The following is a 17,912-nucleotide window of genomic DNA, read 5'->3' on the forward strand; positions in this document are numbered from 1 at the left end:
ATCTGAAAGAGTGCTAACAATCAGATCCATGGCAGCAGTATTATCTTGCCTTTCCTTGATCTGGTCCAGAGTAAGAGTCCCTAAAGGTTCATTGTACTCAGTGATCACATGATTCCAATAGTGTTCACCTAGGGATCTTAGATAGAGTTTCATTCTTCCACACCATAAGGTGTAATTCTCCTTAGAGAACTTAGGACCCTCCTTACGCATCATCTTGGATCTCTCCCTAAGTCAGTTAAGCTTCTTCTGATTCTAGGGACCTGATGCTCTAATACCAATTGTTAGTCCCAACCGGTGCTGAGAGGGGAGGGGTGAATCAGCACTTAATCAAATTTTCACAATTTGACTTTTAACTTAAATTTACATTCATCTACAATCCAACAATATACTTAATCACTGAAGTAAAATATGCAAGCATGAAAATTTGATAGTGACACCAAGAAATTATCTCGTGGAAACCCAAAAGGGAGAAAACTGCGGTGTGAGTAGGAACTCACAAAATTTGTACTCTTATGAAGTACGCCCTATGAGGAGCCATCCATGTTAGGAGATTACAAAGACACTATTAGGTGCCACTCGGTTAAGGGATTTTGAATAAGGTCAGTTAGTGTCTTTACCCTATTAAAGGTAGCCTGGTTAGAGGACTTAGAACATTAGTTAAGATGTCACCCGGTTAATGGATTTTATAATAGGGACCTGTTAAAGTCCACCCGGTTAAGGGATTTATGTTGCAGTTGTTAGAAAGCAACAGATGGATGATCTACTAAATTAGCTACTGATAGCTTGACCAGATCTCAATATGCATCACACTCAATACACACCGGTTGTGTCTTCTTTGCACAGCACTAGTTTCCTTCTTACACCTTCGGCTCTTCACTCAATCGGTCACCTATCCCTCGGCACTACACTCTATCGATCCTTAGACCTTCGGCTCTGCACTCTGTCGGTCCCCTGACCTTAGGCTCTGCACTCTGCCAAACCTCTGATCTTCGGCTCTGCACTCTGTCGATTCACTATCTCTCGACTCTACACTTAGTCGATCTACCTCAAACACACTCTATTGTGCTAACACCTTTTAGCACTTCCTCTCTCCCTGCTCTTCACTTTGGATTACCTTCAACAAAATCTCCTTGTTGCAAATTTTCATGATCAAAACTTTCTGAATGAACTTCAAGAACACTTTATACATTTTTTGTCGACGCCTTCAGGCATTCCCTCAATCAAACCGATCATGAATTTTGAAAGATTTTAAATTCAAAATCTCCCACTCTTTCTTTGCGCGCCTTACAGCAATTTCGCCAAGTGCTCAACCAATTCTGCCACCGCATCTCCCAAAGATAGAAACTTTTGAGTCGTGTTCAGCCAAATAAGTGCGAACCATAAAATCCGCATGTAATCATTCTTGACTGCATGATAACTAAAATTTGACCTTACCAACATATGATTTGGCCTAGAGACAAGCCAACCAACTCATCATTTGCCACCGCAACTAAATAACTGATCATCACTCTGAGATTTATGGTGATCGCCTGTCTTCCTTATGTCATATCGGTGTACTGGTATGCCAGTGCACTTCTATATTACCGGTTCATCCTTTGATTGCCAGTTTGTTGTGCTAGCACGAAGTCTCTTCCCCTGTTTACCAATAAGTTACCCGTTTGTATAAACAAACGGGTTTTCTTGCCTAAGTCACCTTTGGTGACTTCACCATCATCAAAGTGACCAATCATCATCATCAAAGTGACCGATCTTCCTGAATAATAGACCAGTTGGCTAAGTGTATCTTTCCTTATACCAAAGTTGTTTCCATGTATTGTAACTCATCACTTTTGCTTACTGAAAAACAACACCACTCTACCTATACCACTTCACCGATAAGTGTTGGACATCAATGAAAAATCTTAGCACATATACCAATTCTCTGGATTGACTGGTTTTGTTAATGCCAACAATCCAACAGGATCGTGTGTAAACATACTCTCCTTCCTAATTGCAAGACACAACTCTTGAGATGGACAAAATGTAGAGCATAATAAACTGCCAGTGTAAACACATTGTTTGAGGATCAGACCTTAGAACATTTAGAAACCCTTTCTGAATCACCTCAAACACTAATAATAGATACAAGATGAGACAACAAACATTTTGGAACATGTGTCATAAACATGACATATCATAGTATTTTTGGATACTTTCGAAACTCAAATGCACAGTCACATACAAGACAAATTCTACTCTTCCAGACACCTTAATATCAATGACATAATTGACCAACAACTTTGACATCGATGCCAACATTTTTCCAACACTTATTCTCGCGTAAATATAAATGTTTAACATTATCTTAAATTCAATAGTATAATTTGAATAAAATTAAGAATCGTGTGAAACACAAAATCACCATTGATGGATGCTTCAAAATCCTTCAATTTTTTAAATATAAAATTTTATGAAAAAAACAGATCTTTTGAGTATATCAAGCACAGCATCACACCCATTAGATTTTTATCATGTAGATAAGGAGTGGTTGAACTTGGATCGAAAGGGACTATTCATAGAAGATGCGTATCTTTTTGCCACAAAACCGTTTCATGTCTCTAATTGTTGGCTTTCAAATCTGTCATAATAGTTATGTATAATCATGATAGACTCATTATATTTTTTGTAGATTGTAAAACTATTTAATGTTACACTTATAAATTTGATCAAATTTCGAATGTACCTTAATACAAGTGTCACAATTCATCTTGATATGGTGACGAGTCTTTGTGTAAGCACATATACCTATATTCAATCTCAATATATCAGTGCCAATTTTATAATACACAAATGTATCATAAGAAAGCATGTAAAAACAAATGTGACCTACAAAGAATTAACCTAATTGACGAGTGAGAAAAGCACATGTGCTCAAGATAATCATGAAGGCACACAAATTTACCCCTAGTATAGGCAAATGAGAGAGGCAAGGTAACCTAAAAGATGAGATCAAATATTTAAATGAAGGCATATGCCCCAAGTGTAGCTTTAGGAAATGACACACACTAGTATAGATAAGGTTTTAGGTTCCTAATGATAAGATAGTATTAGGGACATAATCATGCATGTGAGTACATAATGACATGGAAGGCATTTTGTCCTTATACAAAAAGAAAATATTTGAACATGATTAAAAAATGAAAGCATAATAAAGAATGGATTCATATATCATAATTTATACATAAACAAATATAATTAATTAACAGAAGTATTAATAGATTCCAAGGATATAATGTGCATCAATGTGACACTAGAGCTCTACCTAAGTGTAAATAAAGTAAGGTTCACAAGGCTATACAATTAAATGTGAAAAGCCTGATAAGCACAAGTAAATGAAATGGAAATGAGTTATAGTTTGTTATAATTCATAATATCAATATCATATAATAAGACAAATCCTAAGAGAGAAAATACTTTGAGGAAATAAAATGAATATGATGAAATAAAAATAATAATTGAAAACCTAAAAAATTGAAGGTATAAACCTTAAAGAAAAGCCTTAAGGTTGATGCACAAAAAAATTTAAAGGAAAATAAACTATTTTCCTAAATTAAATGTGTTATTTAGACTAATCATATAATGCAGCGTATTAAATAAATATACTAATTTATATAATAAAGTTATGGTTGTATATATTAAGAAATCAAATTTTTAATTGCTTATTAGTTCCTACTAAAGACAGGATACGTTTAATTTTTCAATTAGTTAACCACTCATATTGCATAATTAAAAAAATTGATTGAAACTTCTATTGTTGATATTTATTTTTTATTTTACATAATTTTACAAACATCATTTGTATTTTTTTATTGGTTATAGTCATTATAAAATTCAATTTTATTTATATTTATATTACATATTTCAGTTCATTTAAATAAAATATTTGGGCAGATACAAAAACTAAGGTGCTTTGCACAAATATAATATCATAATAATTTTATAGTTGGTCCTCATAAACTCTAGTTGTGGCATCATTTCAAATGTTCGTCACCTTCTCTTGACAATACAAATTTAAAATTGAATGTAGAGAATGTATGGTATTTTAATCTATTTTGCGTTGCACATCACTATTCCACAAAAGATGAGGAAGCAATTATTAGCATGATTAATGGGTGGGGTTGGAACAATGAGCATACTGCCCAATGCCCAATGCCCATCAACTTCCACCCAAAAAACATTCAGTAGTGTGAATAGCCGATAGCCTTATTGCATGGCGTTTTCAGCCTTCAAATTACTTTTGTACATTTTTTTTACGAACAACCCATGCCCTTATCAATTTCACATTTAAAGCAACAAAATCGTACACCATTATTCATTACCGCCTGAGCTGCTAATAAGAAAATTTGAGTGTCTGGAACATATTTCAATTACCTACATGGAAGAAAAGGCATCCCATAGATCAGGAAAAGAAAAATTAATTAAAAGAAATAGTACTTGATAGAGGTCTAAACAAAAACTCTATAAGATTGAAAACTTGAGGAATACTACAGAGAATTTTCTGCTAAAATCATAGCTACTGTGGTTAAGGTATTTAGGGTTAGAATTAATATTAGAGTGTATAATTAGGTTACAATTATAAGTAGGGTAAGAGTTATAGTTATGGTTATGGTAAGGATAATGAGAAAAAAATAGGATTAAGATTATATTAGAATTAGGTTACATTAGAGTTATGGTTATAATTACTATTAGATTTTGGATTACAGAAATGTTTATGGTTAGGTAACTTTTATTTTACATATATGAGCAATTAAGACACTAAAAAAGACAAACCACTACAAAACCAAGAAACCAACCTAAAGTTGGGATGGTTTGAGAATTTGTTTTCAAGATATTAGTTTTACCACAATACAAGGATCTTTCACCATTCCTTTTCTTGTGAACATTCACAAGACTGCAAAGAAAACCCTCATCCAACTCTAAAACATTCATAGAGGTGTCAATCAAGAGAACCCACATCCAACCTTGAAACATTCAAAGAGATGTCAATTGTAGAATCAAAAAATAGTAGATTTTATCCTATTATCAAACTTTTGCACCTCCTCAACAATAGTGTTAGACTCCTCAATAGTAGTAGGCATTTGTTTTTGTTTTCCTTGAACAAACATGGTTCTTATTTAGAGTTATTTTACATAGATTTCAAATGTGAATTTCAATTTGAAGTCCACAAGTAATGTTTTCTATTGTTTTTGGGTTACAATAATGCTTATGGTTAGGTAACTTTAAATTACGTGTATATGTAACTATTATTTTACATCAGTTTTAGGATGGTAATTGGAAATGAGAATTTTATACATGAACATACAAATAGTCAATGTTACATGTTTGATTTTTCTATTTGTAGATATAACTATAATGTATAATATTTTATTGAATGTTTTCATTCAGGAATGGCAAATCCTCCCAATATTATTGAGATAACAAGTCAATCATCTCCATCAAATAATTGACATGGATTTACTACAAATAGTATCCCTAGATTTACAAGTAATATTTCATTGAGTTGTCTTGACATGATACAACAAGCAGAGGTTGGATCAATTTCATGTGACTTGTGAAAAGTTGTCAATCTTTTGTGCCTTCTTGAAACAAATTCACATTGATGAGTACTATGCTCAAGGCAATGGTGTTGACCTTCAACTTGCACTCCATAACTACTTGAATAGCATGTAATCCGTCTACTTTATAAATACGTACAAAGTATATAGTACTACAATGATATTGTGATGCTGAGTAACTATGCATCCTTAAGATTCACTTCACTTGGATAATATGTAATAAACATATACTTCACAATTTTGTATATAATATATACTGCTATAATGATTTTCTAGCTTTGTGATCTATACATAATTGTACAAATTATGGATGACTATTTTATATACTTATTGGCTGATTAGAAAAAACATTTTTTACTTTAATTTTTTAAATACATTATGGTCCTCTTCTTCATAAGTTTATATAATAACCCCTTCTTGTTTACTCCTAACAGAATGCATTGTTCATTTCTCTTGTTTTTAAAGTAGATTACAGTTACTCTAATTTTGTACTGAATACATACGAATAGTTTCTTTGTTCAAATTTCCATTTAAATGCAGGAATATACGTGAGCAATATTGTGACTTGTATTTGTTATTTAGATTTTCAAATCAAATCGAAGCCCCAATATTTTTGGTTCTCGTTTTCATTTACTGTAGATGGATTGGTCTAATTTGATCTTCCCCTTTTGTTTCCTTTGAATAGAATGAAGCAGTAGTTGTAGGGGAATTGAATTTGGTTCGTTTGATTTTTTAAAAACCTGTGTGGTAGCACTTCGTAAATTTTTCCTGCAAATTCTTCCCATTTTTTCTATAAGCATTATTATGGTGTGCTATTTAGTTATAAATAAATTATATTGTTATCTGTTAAATGAGTCGGGGTTCTTCAGAAGAAAAATAATGATGTGACCTCTCAATCCTTTAGGGAATTTCCAATTCAACTTCTCTATCTCCTCCACATTCTACTTTTCTTGGATTTTCTTCTTCCATATTTGAAGGCAGACCCAATGCCTCTATCAATGCATTTTAATCTTCTTTTGCAACCCCTTCGTATTGCCAATAGGTTTTACTTCAACCTCTGGCGACCTCTCATCGATTCTCCCTTACTCATGGTTGCAACCCGCATTCACTCTTGACTAAATTTTCTTCTTGGTCACAACTTTTCCCTTTGACCTATCCTTCTATGTGCAGAAAAGAGTCTTCTTTCTCCTCTCACACACACTCTTGCCCCCTCTGTAAATTAAAATAAATTGAAACTGGACCATCTCGATTTGATTCAAGATTATATCGATTTGATTTGATTTAAAAATCTCATGATGTCTGATTTCATTTACTGTAGATGGATTGAATCATCACTTGTAGAGGGACTGATTTTGGTTCATCTCATATTAATTTTTTTGTCCTGGTGGTTTCTTAAAATTTTCCTAAATACTTTGCCCATTTCATTCATTGCAATCTTTGACAGCAATGCACAATTTCTGCAGAATCTTGACTTGAGTCACTTCCGATGGTCTCAATTTTGTTTTTCCAAATTTATGAGCGCCTGGATCATTTTTGTGCTTTATTTCATTCTAAAACAATTTTGTCCTTAATTGTTAAATGAAGGCACGTTTTCCAAGCAACTTGTTTCATGTTGGGGTAAATGACTACCAGGCAATTGAAATATTGTCCTATATTCTCCTTGGGGCCTCTGTATTATTCCGTATCCTGTACTTGTGTTGCCTTTTCTCCCTCTGTTCCGTGCAACCCTTAATACACTTTCTAATTTTTGCGCAATTGGTCTTTAAAAATCTACAAACTTCCTTTCTTCTTATCATCTTTCCAATTCCCCTTCACTTCCCTTATCTTCTACACACTCACAGAAGGCACTGGCTATGGAGCCATGTAAACCGCACCTTGTAGCCTCCCTAAGACCCTATAAATCTTCTGCTTCCGTATACACTCTGTCAGTCCATTGTGCGTGTCTAGGGAAACGTGCCCATGCTGCTCGAAAAACTCGTGCCTTGGTTTATGGGTTTATTTAATTAAGCCAATAGGCTTTTAGTTTGAGAAAGCCACCGAAAAATTGCAAGACATTTTGGTGGTTGCTGGAATGTCTTGCCGGTGGCGTTTTTTCTCCGGTGCGTGCGTGTGCGTGTGTCCTCTCGGTGCCTACGGTCTGTTTTGCAATGAATGTTATGTTTAATGATGTCTTTAATGATTTTGTCCTCGAGGTTGTGCACGAATGTCAACGTTCTTAATGCTTGTTGGCAACCCTAAAATGTTGTTTGTTTTGTTGTTGTCGTCGATATTTCACTCTCCAAATTACGCTCTGCAAATGTTCGCATAGACTGTTGCCTTTGGTTCGAGTATTTTGTTGTGCAATTTTCGCTGTGGAAATGTTGGCATAGATTGTTGGGCTTTGTTCGAATATATCTCATTCTGTCATTTTCGCTCTGGAAATCTCTGCATAGGTTGTTGGGTTTTGTTCGAAGTTTCGCCCTGGAAATGTCCGCATAGGTTGTTGGGTTCTTTCGTGTGCTTGCAGCCGAATGCTTTGATGTGCTTGTAGGGTTGTTTCTTGGCATCATTACTGGTTTGAAGTTGCAAGGTACGCTTCCATTTTTTTAAAATACCTTTTCCTTTTGTATTCCATTTTGTTTGTAGCTTGTTTATTTTGTGGTTCTGTGTGTTGTGGGCAATATTTCGCTCTACAACTTTCGCTTGGAAATGTTCGCATAGATTGTTGGGTTTTGTTGCAATATATCATTCCGCAATTTTCGCTCTGGAAATGTTTGCATAGATTGTTCGGTTCTGTTTGAATAGTTTACTCTGCAATTTTTGCTCTGCAAATGTTCGCATAGATTGTTGGGTTTTGTTCTCGTTTTGACTGTTTTGATAGTTACGTTTGCTTCTCGTTGTGACTATTTTACTGCCCTTCCTTTTGAGGTTGACACCGTAAATGGTTTGAACTTGCAAGGTAAGGTTATGTTTTGTTGAGATATGACTTTCTTTCATATTCCATTCTATTTATCACCTATTTATTTTGTGCTTTTGTATGCTTGCAGGGTTGCTCCTCTGTTTCTGTTACTTAACTGTTTGTGGGCCTCCGTTCTTCCAGTTTGGAAGCAATTTTTGAGGTTGTTCCAAGCTGTGAAAGGTTTGAATTTTCAAGGTAGTTCTCTGTATTATTTGTTTGCTTTTCCTTTTTGTAATTCATTTTACTTAGTTTTCCCTTCTGTGTGCTTACAGAGGTGTCGGTTTGTGATATTTAATTTCTTTTATTCTTCGCATGCATTTGTATGTAGTGGTGCAGTTAGGTTTTGTTGTGGTCGTGCCTGATTTATTAGACTCCTTTATGAGCTTAATGCCTTGAATGCTTTGATGTCCTAGCAGCGTTCTTTGTCTGTTTATGTTATTTAACTATTTGTGGCTGTGACTACTGAAATTGATGTGCTTAAAGATGTCTTTAATGATTTTGTCCTCGACGTTGTGCACGAATGTCGACGTTCTTTATGCGTGTTGGCAAACCTAAAATGTTGTTTGTTTTATTGTTGTCATCGATAAGCTTCCTTCTAACCTTGGCACCGTTACTGGTTTGAAGTTGCAAGGTAAGCTTCTATTTTTTTAAAATACGTTTTCGTTTTGTATTCCATTTTGTTTATAGCTTGTTTATTTTGTGGTTCTATGTATTGTGCGCATTACTTCCCATTTTATTTAGATTCTTTATGCGCGTTTGGAACCCTAAAATCTAATTGGTTTTATTTAGATTCTTTATGCGCCCTTGGAACCCTAAAATCTAATTGGTTTTGTAATGCTTTTTTATTATACTCTGCTTATTTCTTCCTCCGCTTTGCTTGCAGGGGTTACTTCATCTATGTTATTTAACTATTTGTGGCCCTGACTACTTTCAGTTTCCTAGGCACTTTCACATTGCTTTGGATATACTTGTTGACTTAGATTTTGTTTTCACTCTCGGTGCATGTTTTGAATTTGCAAGGTAAGTTCTTCTTTTAGTTAGATTCTTTTTTGTTTGTAGTCCATTTTTCTATACTCTCGTTATTTCTCGATTTAGTGTACTTGAAAGGTTGCTACTTTGTGTCTTTTGTTGTAGGTTAAAAGGGTTTTAGTTTGCTTTTTGCTATTTGCAGATATTTAGTCATTTAAGTTTATTACTTTGTTTTAATCTTTTTGTGCCTAGTTATGTGCACCAATGTGAACTCTTTTATTGGGCTTGTTTCTGAGGTTGACGACGTTAATGGTTTTCCATTGCCAGGTACTTGTTTATTTTGTTATTAAATTTTTCAAAATTTGTAATGCACTATTTGATACAATCCTTATTTTTGTGTATGCTCTGCTTGCAGGATTCTTACTTTTGTTATGTTATTTAAATGTTTGTGAACATGATTACTTTTGGTCTGCATCGTCTCTGTTCACTTTCCCAGGTATTTAGATTTTGACCATTCTGTTACTAATGAAATTTTACCTTACGTTAGATTTTATTTGCCTATGCCCATCTCCATGCATGTGGTCTGTTTCTCAAATAATGTTGTCTTTAATGATTTTGCCCCCAAGTCTGTGCATGATTGTCAACGTTCTTTATGTGTGCAAATATTAAGAAATTGTTAGAGTACCAAGTACCAATATATATATATATATATAGATACATGTATATATATATATGTGTATGTATATATATATATACATACATATATATATACATACATATATATATATACATATATATATGTATATATATATGTATGTATATGTGTGTGTGTGTATGCATATACACATGTACATATATATATATATATATATATATATATTTCTCGATGCAAGACTACATTGTAGTGTGAATGCAACACAAACTGTATATATATATATATATATATATATATATATATATATATATATATATATATATATATATATATATATATATATATATATATATATATATATATATATATAACACATTGAAGTACTGTTATATGTATATGTCCATACACATATGTACATATATATACATACATGTATGTGTAGGCATCTATGTGTGTATATCAATACACACATGTACGCATGTATATATGCATGTATGTATATAAAGACATGTGCGTATGTATATATACATAGAGTACTGCATGTTGTAGTCTGAGAATTTTTACAGTGTAAAACACATGATCTACATATATATATACCATTTTATCAATTTATCTTACTGATTAAAAGCCTTCGTGTGCACAGAGCAATAAATACTCACAGCTAAAACAAAACCTAAGACTAAATGAAAAATTACAGAGCAAAATACTTACAATAAAACAACCTTGAAAGCAGAGGAAAGGGGAAAATAAGCAAACCATACAAAAAATGCACTACAAAGAAATAAGAGTTTGAATTAAACCCAAGCTTACCTTCCAAATTCAAACCATTCATGGAGTCAAGCTCACAAACAAACTGTATCAAACTATCATAACCACAACAAAACCTAACTCCACAACTATATACAACCTTATGTGAAGATTTACACAGCAAAATATTGTCTACAACAACCACAAACAGTTAAACAACATAAACAAACCTCAAGTTGTAAAGCTCGTAAAGGAGCCGAATGAAACAGGTTGTTGATTAGATCCCTAGAATCTAATTTCATTTGCTCTTGTCAAGAATGTTTTCCTATGGTCATCTCCATGCATGTGCTCTATTTCTCAAACAACGTTGCCTTTAATGATTTTGTTCCCAAGGCTGTGCATGATTGTCGACGTTCTTTATGTGTGCAGAGATTAAGAAATTGTTAGAGTATATATATATATATATATATATATATATATATATATATATATATATATATATATATATATATATATATATATATATATATATATATATATATATATATATATATGCATAAACACGTGTGCATATATATTTACATGTGTATATACGGTTTTATTCATTCTCTGTTTTTATGGTTCCATTGTAAAGTTTGTAAAAAAACATAAAAAAATTGTATATATATGTGCATACGCATATGTACATATATATACATACATGCATGTGTAGGCATCTATACATGTATATAAATACACACATGTCCGCATATATATATATATATATATGTAGGTACATATAGACATGTGCGTATGTATATGTACATAGTGTACTCTATGTTGTAGTCTGAAAGTAGTCACATCCACAAATAGTTAAATAACATAAACAAAGCAGCAACCCTGCAAGCACATGGAACAAGAAAAAAAACAGTCTATAAACGAAAATGCAATATAAAATAAAAACGTATTTAAAAAAAATAGAACCTTACCTTGCAACTTCAAACCGTTAATAGTGTCAAGCTCACAAGGAAGGCCAGTAAAACAGTCACAATGAGAACCAAACCCAACAATCTATGCGAACATTTCAAGAGCAAAAATTGCAGAGCGAAATATTGGCAACAACAACAAAACAAATTCCATTTTAAGGTTGCAAACACCCATAAAGAACGTCAACATTTGTGTATAGCCTCGAGGATAAAATCATTAAAGACATCATTAAAGACAGTATGACTTGCGAAACAGAGAATAAGACAGTCACAAATTACATTTTAAGGTTGCAACCAGCCATAGAGAATGCCAACTTTCATGCATGGCCTTTACATGAAATCATTAAAGATAGCATTGCTTTGCCAACAAAGCCCACGTACGGAGATGACCACAAGACAACGTTGAACCACGAAATATTTGGTCAGGGTAACGCAAATCAGATAACTGACTTTGTGCACATGAAGGCTTTTAATCTCCAAGTTAAGTAACCACTGACAAATGTTCGATATTTAGAAAATTAATATATTGTAATTGATATTCATAATTCTGGTTTTCTGATAACTGTAAAATTGCATACTTACGTTGCACACTGAAAGCATTCATGTTCATACTTAAATATATATGCATGTATACATATAGATGACAATTTACACAACTTAATGTGTTGTCGTTATTATTACAAGTTTTTAGAGTTAGTTAATAGTAAATTCATTATGGTTGACAAAAAAAAATGTGATCTACTTAAAGATTTGCTCTATTATTCTTGTATGTTCACTTTTTGTAGTGATGCATTTCCACTTTGTCATTAAAACAGAAAACAGCGACACTAACACTATCAAATTTCAACAATGGATGCAAGTTTAAAGCAACAAAGGACATCAACACTGTAATTGAAAGCATGTTGCAAGAAAGAAACAAGCTAAAGAGTAAGCTTAGAAATACAATTGCCCACTATGAACATAAATCCTCTACATCTTCTAGTGTTGTAACAACCATAGATCATATTGAAGTAGCACCTTTCCCAATACCAACTACTGAATAGTTAGTTGATCCAATGGTTATTTTCACATTGGGAGACAAAGTATTTAAATGGAATGATAACGAGCTTGGATGGGTTGCTTGGGTTGATCCTATGTTGTTCTGATTATTCAATCTTTGGAACGTTACATTCTTTTTTTGGTTAACATTCGAAACAGAAGAGGCATCCCATATTTTCAAAGATCTTTGATTAGATAAAGTCATATTTTATTAATATACTCTCAAATATATAAATCATTATATCATATTCAATGTTTTCCAAGCTTATGAGCATATGACCAATTATCGCTTTCAATGCATGTTTCAATCACATTATGATCAATTCCTTACCATATGGAATAAATAAAAAAACTATAACAACGTTAGTCTATGGTCACTTAATTTTACACTGCTTGTGCATATATACCTTTGATAAGCTTGCATCATGTTGTGATTGTATTCTGATATAAGAGCTACAATTCATCATGCTTATAATTTACTTTTAATTCTCAAAAGGTATATATGCACAATGGCATCTTCAGCAGCTACCTCTGAACCCATAAAGCACTCCACTATTGATAATTTGGTAAGCTATATTATGAAAACTTTTCAATATAGAAAGCTTTTATGCTCTTTTTTTGAACAGTTCATTGGTCTTTTCCATTCCATCCTTTTCATTACCGCATGCATACTTTTTGGATGGCATAGTACAAAACTATATGCATACTGTATACATAACATAGCTTGATTACATCATTTACTAAGACAAGCTTTACATTAACAAGTAAGGAAATATATGAGCTGGTTGCCGTTAAAATTAAATCCTCTATATTCATATTATTTTTTGTAGGCAAAAAACCAAGAGTATATCCCTGCCCCTTTTGCAATTCAATCTATCAATGCTGGGGATGACCTTCCTTCAACATTGCTGCAAGTCTTGTCATTTCAGAAAATGCAGAACAGCAAAGATGATACTGACAGACATAAATTAGTCTTATCTGATGGCACATGCATGCAGTTGGCAATCTTGCCTTCTAAATATGCTACTCTTATACTTTCAGACATTCTAAAAATAGGCACAATAGTCCAGTTATCGAGCTATACATGCTGATACATATGGAACACAAGGTAGGAAATCAACTATGATTATTAAATACAATATGTTTCATCTTTTTTAAATTTCGTTTATGTATAATGAGCAGTAATTTAAGAAGTCTTTTGTTTCCACAAGACTATTGTAATACTTAGTCTGGAAGTGAAACAAATTGATTGCCCGTTCTTTGGTAAACCAGAATATCTATTCAAATAACAACAACCAGAAATTATGTCTAATGACAGACCATCAACTTCTAAATGCTCTCTTCAGTTTGCGATTGAATTGCCATCCCCACAAACAACAACTTCTCCAAATATAAGCCCTATCAAAACTTTGAATCCATACCAAAATAAATGGACTATCAAAGGGAGAGTCACTCATAAACGGCCTATTAAGGCATATAGCACAACGACCAAAAATGGCCATGTCTTTAGCTTTGACATTGTCGATTGTGATGGTTCTGAAATTAGAATTACATGTTTTGATGAGATAGCTAAGTTACACTCTAACCGAGTAGACATAGGTTCGCATTATATTATTTCAAAAGGATCTGTTAAGGAGGCAGATGCAAGGTACAACAAACTAAATAGCCATCTAGAAATCATGTTGTCTGATACATCCATACTAAAACGCTGCACCAACGAAGAACAACCAGATCAACAAAGTCCTCCTTTCACACCCATTAGTGAATTGTTTCATCTAACAAATAACGCGCTGGTTGACATAATTGGTCTTGTTCTATATGTTGGAGATATCGTTCCTATACACAAGAAAGATGGTAGTCAAACACAAAAACGTGTGGTGAAAATTAATGATCTCTCTGGTTCAACAATTGACATCAACTTATGGGGTCCAATGGCAAAACAACATGGCCTGGAATTGAAAAATATGTTGACCAATGATAGTATGCTTATCCTTGCTTTACGTAATGCTCGTGTTGGCTATTTCAATGGGAAGCTTATAAACATAACAGTTGCAACAACATTACATATCAACCCAAATTTTCTAGAAGCAGAGCTTCTAACATTAGGAGGAAAGGACCCTTTGCTTGATGTACCTTTTGTTGCACAAACTATCCACATAGATGGCAGATATACTAGAATGACAATTTCTTCAATTCATGAGCGGATGAGCATCAGACCAGAAATAATTCAGACAACATTGCTAGCTATTCTGCACTTTGTGAATGTCAATGACAAAAAATTCTATTACGCAGCTTGCCCACTAATAGTGAATGGAAGGCCTTGCAAGAAAAAGTGTACATAGCACGCTGATGACTCTTGGTTCTGCTCTAGATGTCAAATGACTATGCAAGACTGCAATTATAGTTACCTCTTGCCTCTAAAGTTGCAAGATGCCACAGGTACTCTATGGGCCACTGCATTTGACGAGGGTGGCATTCACTTGTTACACAAAACTGCAAAATAGCTCTATGCACTCCAAAACAATGGAACAACAATAGAAACACCTTCCTCAGTGATCAAGAGAGCACTGTCATGTTACTATTCATTCACACAGTTGGTTTCTACTAAGACATATAATTCAGAAACGAAGATGAAAGTCACAGTCAATAAAGTTGCTCCTGTTGACTTCAAAGCTGAGTGCCATGCATTACTTGCAGAAATTGCCTGCCTAAGTACAGAGACTTAAAATTATAACGCATCTTTTCTAATTATCAAACATTCCAGTTTACAATACAATTATACTATTACCTAATTTTCATATTCAGTACTTTTACATATACAAACAAGCACGTTTTACAAAGACAAGGGTGCTTCTATAAATATCTATATGGACATTTCTTACATCTACCAATTATCTATTTGAAAGCTTTTCCTCTTGACATTAGTTATTTTTAGTCATAGTCTTTACTTTTATATGTGTTGACAGTATGTTGTTTGCTAATAATCTAGACATATATGCACGTATATTGTTCTTTTTCTGGTCTTATACCTTTATGTTTAACAATACAATACATAACTGTATATAACTATTCATAGTTATAGTATTTTGGATATATACATGTACTTATATATGTGCATATGTTCATATACAAAACCTTGAATTTTTAAATTATGTGTATATGTACATGTGTATATGTATACATACATCTGTATGTATCAAGATTTACTATAGTTGTGCATACCTATATTACAATCATGCTTTTAAAATCTATATGGACATTTCTTACATCTACCAATTATCCATTTGAAAGCTTTTCCTCTTGACATTAGTTATTTTCAATCATAGTCTTTAATTTTAAATGTGTTGACAGTATCTTGTTTGCACATAAACAAGACATATATGCACGTATATTGCTCTTTTTCTGGTCTTATACCTATATGTTTAACAATACAATACATAACTATATATAAGTATTCATAGTTATAGTACTTTTGATATATACATGTACTTATATATGTGCATATGTTCATATACAAAACCTTGAATTTTTTAATTATATGTATATGTACATGTGTATATGTATACATACATCTGTATGAATCAGAATTTACTATAGTTTTGCATACCTATATTACAGTCATGCTTTTAAAAACATGAAACATCAAAAAATACTATATCTATACATAGCTATATGACAATGCTACCTTTTGCAAAACCAACTTGCTAGCAGCAGCATATTTACGCAGTTCGGCACTAGACAGTCAATTTATGGTTTTCCACAACCCATATATTTCAAGTAAAGTTGTACATATAAGTTGAGCCAACGAGAGCAACAAAACAATAGAATGGATAATTACACATACAAATAATCACAACAAAAGCAGTTTACATACAGAACAAATCCTCTGAAATCACATAAGCATACATAAAGCAATTTTCAATTCTTATACATTCTTCATACATGCTTCAAAGTTAACTACCTTCAATTATGAAAATTCTAACATACCTCTGCTCTCTTTAAAATATTAGATATCTATCCAGCCTTGCCCTCAAGAAATTGATGCTATCAAATTGAGGAGAAGCGAGACCAATAGAACTTATTATGCAAAGAACAGAGCTGATATCTCCAAGAAATGACAACTGAAGCGTCATGCACTTCATAGACATTCCAATAACTCAGGACAGTTATTAGAAATAGAAGACATTGATCTTGAGCAAATTAATCTCTTTCAAACATTTTCTACTGCTCCTGAACTTGCTATGAAGGCTGCTTCGTTTCAAAATACATTGTCTAATTTCCGCAAAAAGATTGATATGTTGGAGGTCACATAGCCATGTTCTATTTGCAAAGAAATGTATGTGGGCATGACTATTAAAAAAATCAATCACGTAGTTATGTGCATGAGATGTTATGGTGAAAAAGGCCTCCACCGCTTCTCATTATCGAACAATATGGACCCAGGTGAGCAACCTTCTATTTTAAAGTCTCTCTCAGGTAGAAGAAATGCTCATATCAAGAATTGCCCCTTTTTTATAAGTAACACATGCAAGGGGAGGCCAATACAAATATTCTGGCCATACAATAAACTTCCCACAAGATATTTCTAATATTGCAATAACATTGCCTCGACATAGTAACCAATTAGAAATTCTAATTGTCCCTAGAACAAATTCCCAAGGTTTAACTTATGACTGTTATGTGAATAGATTTCACGTCATGAATGCATTAGCTTACAAAATCAAACATGATCAATACTACAAGGATGTAGTCATTGATCCAGATGCAGTGCTTCTATTACCAGAGAAAACCACTGACATTACAGAGCTACTGCATTCAGTACATTCCCTGCAAGAAGATGTTGTTGAAGATGCCTCTACTGAACCGGCTATTGACATCGAAGAACAAATTGAGGAGAATAGTTCCTCATTTGTCCCACAACTACCATCATCAATAATAGAACTTGATGCAATCAAAAACATCCTCCATCTAGATAAAACCATTGACAACGTTATTCCTTGGCCAAA

General features: G+C 33.1%; 1 protein-coding gene across 1 annotated transcript; it reads left to right on the forward strand.

Annotated features, from left to right (window-relative positions):
• Positions 1-14,210: 14,210 nt before the first annotated feature.
• LOC131858425 (replication protein A 70 kDa DNA-binding subunit A-like) lies at positions 14,211-15,248 on the forward strand. The gene has a single exon (XM_059211660.1). It carries the CDS (start codon positions 14,211-14,213, stop codon positions 15,246-15,248), a length of 1,038 nt encoding a protein of 345 aa, XP_059067643.1.
• Positions 15,249-17,912: the final 2,664 nt, after the last annotated feature.

The sequence above is a fragment of the Cryptomeria japonica genome, chromosome 9, assembly GCF_030272615.1.
Source record: "Cryptomeria japonica chromosome 9, Sugi_1.0, whole genome shotgun sequence".
In the NCBI taxonomy this organism is placed as follows: Eukaryota; Viridiplantae; Streptophyta; class Pinopsida; order Cupressales; family Cupressaceae; genus Cryptomeria; species Cryptomeria japonica.

What these genes read in the sequence shown, in the direction of transcription:
- LOC131858425 (XM_059211660.1), top strand. Translation starts at nt 14,211, where the DNA reads ATGTCTAATGACAGACCATCAACTTCTAAATGCTCTCTTCAGTTTGCG.